The 7,611-nt window shown below is 41.4% G+C and overlaps 1 protein-coding gene across 2 annotated transcripts; it reads right to left on the bottom strand.

The window, feature by feature from the left end:
- Positions 1–2,844: 2,844 nt before the first annotated feature.
- On the bottom strand, positions 2,845–7,101 carry LOC109073941 (kinetochore protein NDC80 homolog). Of its 2 annotated transcripts, XR_006156033.1 has the most exons (4): positions 6,753–7,101; positions 6,507–6,603; positions 3,572–4,377; positions 2,845–3,268 (listed from the first exon to the last, which is right to left on the bottom strand). XR_006156033.1 is itself a non-coding variant. In XM_042735115.1 (3 exons), the coding sequence occupies exons 1-3, from the start codon at positions 6,950–6,952 to the stop codon at positions 4,186–4,188; spliced, it is 489 nt and encodes a 162-aa protein (XP_042591049.1). In that variant the 5' UTR covers positions 6,953–7,101; the 3' UTR covers positions 3,316–4,185. The 2 variants fall into 2 exon arrangements, 1 of the variants encoding a protein (XP_042591049.1); XM_042735115.1 differs by lacking the exon at positions 2,845–3,268 and having other exon boundaries at positions 3,316–4,377.
- Positions 7,102–7,611: the final 510 nt, after the last annotated feature.

The following is a 7,611-nucleotide window of genomic DNA, read 5'->3' as shown; positions in this document are numbered from 1 at the left end:
AGCGAATGTACTCCAGGTTGCGGTGATCCGTCCAAACAATGAATGGTACACTGGCTCCCTCAAGCCAGTGTCGCCACTCACCTAGCGCCAGACGGATAGCCAAGAGTTCTCGATTACCCACGTCATAGTTGCGCTCCGCAGGCGAAAGACGGTGGGAGTAAAATGTGCAAGGATGAACCTTGTCATTCTGGGAAGAGCGTTGCGACAAGACAGCTCCTATCCCAATTTCGGAGGCATCGACCTCAACAATAAACTGACGTTCTGGATCAGGAGTGATCAGGATGGGCGCAGAGGTATAAAGCCTCTTAAGACGGTCAAACGCATCCTGAGCAGTCTCAGACCAAGCAAATTTGGACTTGGACGAAGTGAGAGTAAGAGGGGCAGCAACCTGGCTAAAGTTACGAATAAAGCGCCGGTAAAAATTCGCAAACCCCAGAAATCGCTGGAGCGCGACTCAAGAATCGGGAACACCCCAATCAAGAACTGCTCGAACCTTGTCAGGGTCCATACTAATCCTCTCCGCTGAAACGACCGAACCGAGAAAAGTAAACCGATTGGGCATGAAAAACGCATTTTTTCAGCCTTGACGAATAGGCGATTCTCTAATAAGCGCTGCAGGACACGGCGAACGTGTTGAACGTGTACCTGGAGAGGGTGAGAAAATTAAGATGTCATCCAAGTAAACGAACATGAAAACGTTTAGCATGTCTCTTAAGACATCATTTACTAACGCTTGAACTACAGCGGGAGCGTTGACCAAACCAAAAGGTAGAACCCGGTATTCAAAGTGACCGACAGGAGTGTTGAACGCGGTCTTCCACTCGTCTCCCTCCTTAATACGCACTAAATGGTAGGCGTTGCGCAAGTCTAACTTTGTAAAAACCCTTGCGCCCTGTAGGATCTCAAAAGCCGACGACATAAGAGGCAAAGGATAACGGTTCTTGACTGTTATGTCGTCCAGCCCTCGATAATCAATACAAGGACGCAAAGAACCATCCTTCTTCTTTACAAAGAAAAACCCAGCGCAGGCGGGAGACGAAGAAGGAGTAATGATCCCCGTGTCGAGAGACTCTGTGAGATATCTTTCCAGAGCCTCTCGTTCGGGCGCCGAAAGAGAGTACAGTCTACCGCGAGGAGGCGTGGTGCCAGGAAGGAGCTCGATAGAGCAGTCATACGGACGGTGAGGCGGTAAGGATACCGCCCGGGAACGACTGAAAACTGCCCGCAGATCATGGTACTCCTCCGGGACACCAGACAAATCATCAGGCTCCTCCTGGAAAAGAGGAACAGAAGACACGGGAGAAACAGCTCCCAGTACTCCTCCGTCTACTGGCGAGCTTTGGCTTTTAAACTGCAGGATGAAGCGAAATGGCCCGCTGTACCACAGTAAAGGCAGAGACGGTTAATAATTCGCCGCTGTCGTTCCTTCGGGGAGATGCGTACGCCCCCCAGCTGCATTGGTACAGCATCAGGCTGGTTCTGAACAGAAGCAGTAGCAGAAGGAAAGTTATCACATGGTGTGAAAAGTGGAGAACGAACTCGACGCCTCTGCTCGAAACACTTGTCAAGGCGGATGGCCAGGTTGATAAGCTGATCGAGCTGAGTTGGCGACCCCCGCGCGTAGATCTCCTCCTTAAGGTCTACATTCAACCTTTCAAGAAAGCGAGCAGTTAGTGCAGGATCATTCCACTCACTTGTAGTAGCCAGAGTCCGGAACTCTATCGCGAAATCTGCTACAGATCTTCTGCCTTGACGTAGCACAGCAAGTAGACGTGATGCCTCGCTGCCGAAGACGGATCTATCAAAGACCTTGATCATCTCATCCTTGAAAAGAGTGTACTTGCTGCAGCATGCAGATTGCGCTTCCCAAACTGACGTACCCCACTCGCGTGCTCGTCCCGTGAGGAGAGAGAGAACATAAGCAATTCGAGCCCGATCCTCTGCATACGTCTGGGGCTGACGGGACAAGACAACTTCACATTGGATGAGAAAAGCTCTGCACTCCGTAGGCCTCACCCGCATAACAGGAGGGATTGTTGACTCGTGGCTCAGAGGGCAGCTGACGGTTGTGAGACATGGCAGATTCCTGATGCAGGTGAAGTAAACGGGCAGATAGATCAGCAACCTGAGCTGAAAGACTCTTAACAGCCTGATGAGCGGCGGCCAACTCCTGCTCATGTTTGCCAAGCATAGCTCCCTGGATCTCGATCGCCGACCGGACAGGCCTCTCATCTGCTGGATCCATGATGTTTGGATTATTCTGTCACGCTGGTAAATGAAGGATCCAAAAGCAGAGATGACAGGAATAACAGTCTTTAATGAAATAATATATAACAAAGGCAGTCCGTCATTAAGGCACACAGAACTGGTAGATAGTAACTTGAAAAAAGGAAAGACTCCTGTCTCGATGAGTAACAGATCAGCACTGCCTTGTAGCAGACTTGAAGCTCAGGATTAGATAACTCAGGCAGGGTGAGAGAACCACAGTGGTTTACATTCAGCAGCAACAGCAGCAGAATACAGCAAATATTTTGGGGCTAGACTGTTCCAGGCAGACAAGACAAGACAAGAATAGGTGAGTACCTCTCAATACAGACAGGATGTAACTGCTGACGAAACGCATGGCATGTAACAATAATCCAACAAAGAATCTACCAGAGCAAACACCAGATAAAGGGTGAACACTTAGGGTAAAGTAGAACCAGGTGTCAAAGCAAATCAGCGCGAGCGCTGATTGCATTGACAAACAGGTGCATGAAGAGAGAGAGGTCAGCAGGACAGAGAAAGAGAAAGTGTAATATAATAATGAGCTAATAAGGTGTGTGTGTGTGTGTGTGTGTGTGTGTGTGTGTGTGTGTAAGTAAGTAAATGAGTGAGAGCGTGCGAGAGAGAAAACGGAAGAAAAAACCTGACTCATGACAATAATCTATGTAAGATAAGCAAACTGTTACAATAAACATCACATTTTGATCTACAATTTTCCTAAACATATTTATTTTTAGTAAACAAACAAGTAAATACAGGATAAATACACAAAGTATGATTCTGTCTCCAAAGACAATGTCTTCGATATAATTTCATGACCAGAATCTGACAACATCAGTAAAAAAAAAATGTAAAAAAAAATTAAAGTTAAATACTGTTAAATACTGTTCACTTTCTTCATGAAGTTTTCCACTAGATCCGTTTGCTGTTTCATGTCAGCCTCATCTTCACGAATGACTTTCTTCATCTTACCAAACCTTTTGAGCTGCTCATTGCAGTGTTTCTAAAAAAGAAAGAGATGTTTTTGTTTACAGGTAAATTCTACACCAGTATAAAAGGGAAAATGTCAGACAATAAAGAATGGGAGGTTATGTAAAGAATCATTTTTGTTAGTTATTTTGGCTACAAATCACATTCTGTCTGCTTTAAATCAGGAAGTGCAGCAAGATTACATTTATTTAAATAAACGTTATTAATAAAAATCTCAGGCAGTGTTGACAGATCTCTGTGTTCAAAATCTTCCAGCTCATGTAGCACATATAAAGTCAAGAAGTTTCTGGTAATTGCGAGCAAAACCATCACATACTTCAACTGCACACAGGTGGTTTGCTGCGGAATTGAGGACATCAATCAGGTTTTTGGACACCATGCGGTTCTCCTCATTAGTCTCCTCCAGGACCACGTGATACCTGCCGGAGAAGTTGAAGTGGATGCTAAGATGCTCACTGTTGTTGAGCAGCTTTGAGTTCCTTCTCAGCTTCCTCGCATCCCTGCATCACGTTCTTTTCCAAACACTTCTTGTGATATGCACTCCAACTATTTCCAACATGTTACAATGTGAACACCATAAATTAAATACTGTTAGAATTCATAATTCTTTGGCATAAATGAGTGGAATTTATTGCGAACTGCTCTGAAACTGTGGGACTGTAGAACATGAAATTGTGCTGCATTTGACTTGCAGCGCTCAAGCAAGAGTGTGATTCCTGTTCCATCCATAAATTGAAAACCATTAATACTTAAAAGATAATTACAAGAGGTCGAATGAAAGTCTTGCGCCTGTTCAACAGTGTCTTCCAAACTCACCTTCACATTCGTGAGTCTGCTGTATTCATCCTCCACATCTACCATCATGTTCTTCAGAGGGTGCTACCAGAGTTAAGACAAGTCGGAGAAAAGAAGAATTAAAGTCCTTAATCGTTACAAAAATGAAGCCTCTTTGATGGACAGCTGTAGCGACGGTACCTGTATCTGTGTCTTGTACTGTGTGATGGTTGTGGTGCTGTAATCTGTTCTGATCTCAAAGTCATGACCGCATGCGTTCTCTGCTGACTGCGGGATGAGCTTCAGCTTACGACACAGTTTATTATAGTCAGCAACCTTCAACTCTGCCTGCAACAAAATTAGAAAAATTCTAATGTTTACATGTGTTAGCCTGCATGTTAACTGACACAAAACAAGCTCTAATCTGATTGGCTGACTTTATGTAACTCCTTAGAATTATTAATAGAAACCAAGCAACTGTCATCAAATCTTTGAAAGACATTCATTCTATTTGATACTGTAAGATCTAGTTCTACTTTGTTTTCTTGAGCCACTAATTTCTTCTGTTATAGTTTCTGCTGGTTTATTTATCATCTTTTTCAGATTTATGTACACAGCAAGTGGTTGGTCACTTTACATCAGATGCATTGTATCTTCCCCTTTTAACCCTTATGCTGCACTGACGATCCTTTACTTAATTTGTTTGTGATCAAAAAAATGACCAGCCTTTTAAAAAACTGCTTCTAAATTTCTCATTATGCTATATTAACAACAAATCTCAGATTTTCCAAAGAAGCCACAGAGAGGAGTTTGAATGAGAGTAAAGTAATGTAAAGTAAGTCACATGACAATAAGGTACTACGTCCGGTTTTCAATCGTACTACACATATTCATAATTTCATACTATATAGAACCTTTTTTTTAATCACTAAGGTCACTAAGGCAGTACTTACACAAATTATGAAAACTATTCAAACAGTATGCGAATTCAGATGGGCTCAGGAATACTTCCAGAAAACATTGTCGGTGAACACAATCCACCGTGCCATTCCCCGTTGCCGGCTAAATCTCTATAGGTCAAAAAAGAAGCCATATCTAAACATGATCCAGAAGCGCAGGTGTTTTCTCTGGGCCAAGACTCATTTAAAATGGACTGTGGCAAAGTGGAAAACTGTTCTGTTGTCAGACGAATCAAAATTTGAAGTTCTTTTTGGAAAACTGGGATGCCATGTCATCCGGACTAAAGTGGACAAGGACAACCCAAGTTGTTATCAGCGCTCAGTTCAGAAGCCTGCATCTCTGATGGTATGGGGTTGCATGAGTGCGTGTGGCATGGGCAGCTTACAAATCTGGAAAGGCACCATCAATGCTGAAAAGTATATCCAAGTTCTAGAACAACATATGCTCCCATCCAGACGTCGTCTCTTTCAGGGAAGACATTGCATTTTCCAACATGACAATGCCAGACCACATACTGCATCAATTACAACATCATGGCTGCGTAGAAGAAGGATCCGGGTACTGAAATGGCCAGCCTGCAGTCCAGATCTTTCACCCATACAAAACATTTGGCACATCATAAAGAGGAAGATGCGACAAAGAAGACCTAAGACAGCTGAGTAACTAGAAGCCTGTATTAGACAAGAATGGGACAACATTCCTATTCCTAAACTTGAGCAACTTGTCTCCTCAGTCCCCAGATGTTTGCAGACTGTTATAAAAAGAAGAGGGGATGCCACACGGTGGTAAATTTAAAATCAACTTATTTTTCCCTTAAAATGATACATTTTCTCAATTTAAACATTTGATGTCATCTATGTTATTCTGAATGAAATATTGAAATTTGAAACTTCCACATCATTGCATTCTGTTTTTATTCACAATCTGTATAGTGTCCCAACATTATTGGAATCGGGTTTGTACCTTTCCTGGACCTTGACACTGTTATTTACTTGGCAGTCTATGGGACAGTCAAAGGCCTCCCGGTTTTCATCCAAAATATCTTAAATTGTGTTCCAAAGACGAACAAAGCTTTTACAGGTTTGGAACAACATGGGGGTAAGTGATTAATGACAAAATTTTAATTTTGGGGTGGAGTATCCCTTTAAATATATTAAAACAGAAAAAAGTCATTTTAAATTGTAACAGTATAACTTCTACTATATTTCCGATCAAATAAATGCAGAATTGGTGAGCACAAGTGACTTTTGGAAACCAAAAATCTCAACCCCAACCTTTTGAATTAGTGTACATTTCTGAACATTTGCTTTGACATCCAGTGTAGAGAGCCTCACACGGTTCCGCCCCGTGTAGACAGTGTGATAAGGATTTGAACGAACCCTTAACCCCAAGTATGAGCAATAGTGAAACTGACACTCTCTGGCCATAATTAGTTAAAAGGTTTCCCTTATATCATAACAATTTTTTATACAGATTATAGATCACATAACCCTGTTAAAGATCTGGAGAAGAGTCACCTTGTCGATGAGCCAGATAAGAGCTCCAAGAGCCTGAAGCCAGGTGTGAGGAGCACCAATGGAGTACATGGAGGTTTTTGAGAGCACAAATGGGTATCTGAAACATAACCATAACCATATCTTTGTGATTAAGAGGATGGTTAATCAAAGCATGTTTGACATCAGACTACTATATTTTAACTGATTCGTACAGCATGTACTAATGCATTAATATTGTTGTGCTTTCTTCTTTCATACTGTCATTACCCCAGATCTTCGAGCATTCTTGGGATCTCCTCCTCCACTTTGGCAGTGGGCATCTGAAAGGATGATTCCAGTAAAGTGTAGATGAATTCGTATATCTTTAAAAACTCTTTTGTGGATGCAGACTGGAGAGACTTCACTGTGATGCTGCCTGGAAAGCCTCGCTCCACCAGGAACAAGATATAACAAGAAAACATACTCATTGTAACCAGGGTTTTGGATCAATTAATTTGAGATTTTTCTTTCTGCTCATGATTACAGGATAGTTTTTTGACTGCCAAATAAAAGATAATTTTCTAACTGAAATTTATATATTTAGAGCTGAAAATAACCAGAGCAATTTATGCTTACTATGTTTAAAAATCCAATTATGGTGAAAGCCCTTTGAAACTCCCATGAACCTTCTATAGCAGTGTTATTTTAATAGCATTAATACACTATTACAATTTTTGTTAATATTTTGAATTAGATTTTATTTTTATATTTTAGTAAAAATTTTAGTTACTTTTTTTTTTTGTCAATATAGTTTTTTTAATTATTTACAGAATTTATCCACCTTATTCTTGTCATAAGAGTGGGAGCGGCCATTTGTCATTTTTATGGGAATCGCTTCCGGTATAATCTGCTTTCAGCTATTTGTCTGCTTCATATTGCAAATTGGTGCGTCTTACCTTATTATTTTAATGTATTATCTTAATTATGAACATTGGTTTGTAGTATAAACAGTTTTACCGTTTACTGCATGTTGTTATTCTTCTCGTTATTTCCCTATAGAGGCTAATGAACTTGAAGTCTTACTTCCGTGTTGAAGAATAAGGTGGATAAGTGCATCCCTGCAATATTCTTAATGAGTGAAGTGAAA

Source organism: Cyprinus carpio, chromosome B12, assembly GCF_018340385.1.
Source record: "Cyprinus carpio isolate SPL01 chromosome B12, ASM1834038v1, whole genome shotgun sequence".
NCBI classification, from domain to species: domain Eukaryota; kingdom Metazoa; phylum Chordata; class Actinopteri; order Cypriniformes; family Cyprinidae; genus Cyprinus; species Cyprinus carpio.
Note: the sequence above shows the minus strand (reverse complement) of the source record. Positions and strands in the feature narration are given on the sequence as shown.

Excerpts from the sequence above, each read along its gene's own strand:
- LOC109073941 (XM_042735115.1), bottom strand. The coding sequence starts at position 6,952 with ATGAGTATGTTTTCTTGTTATATCTTGTTCCTGGTGGAGCGAGGCTTT. Across the intron at positions 6,604-6,752 it reads AGAATGCTCGAAGATCTGGG|ATACCCATTTGTGCTCTCAA; the intron begins GTAATGACAGTA and ends GTTATGTTTCAG. Across the intron at positions 4,378-6,506 it reads TTATCTGGCTCATCGACAAG|GCAGAGTTGAAGGTTGCTGA; the intron begins GTGACTCTTCTC and ends ATTTTGTTGCAG.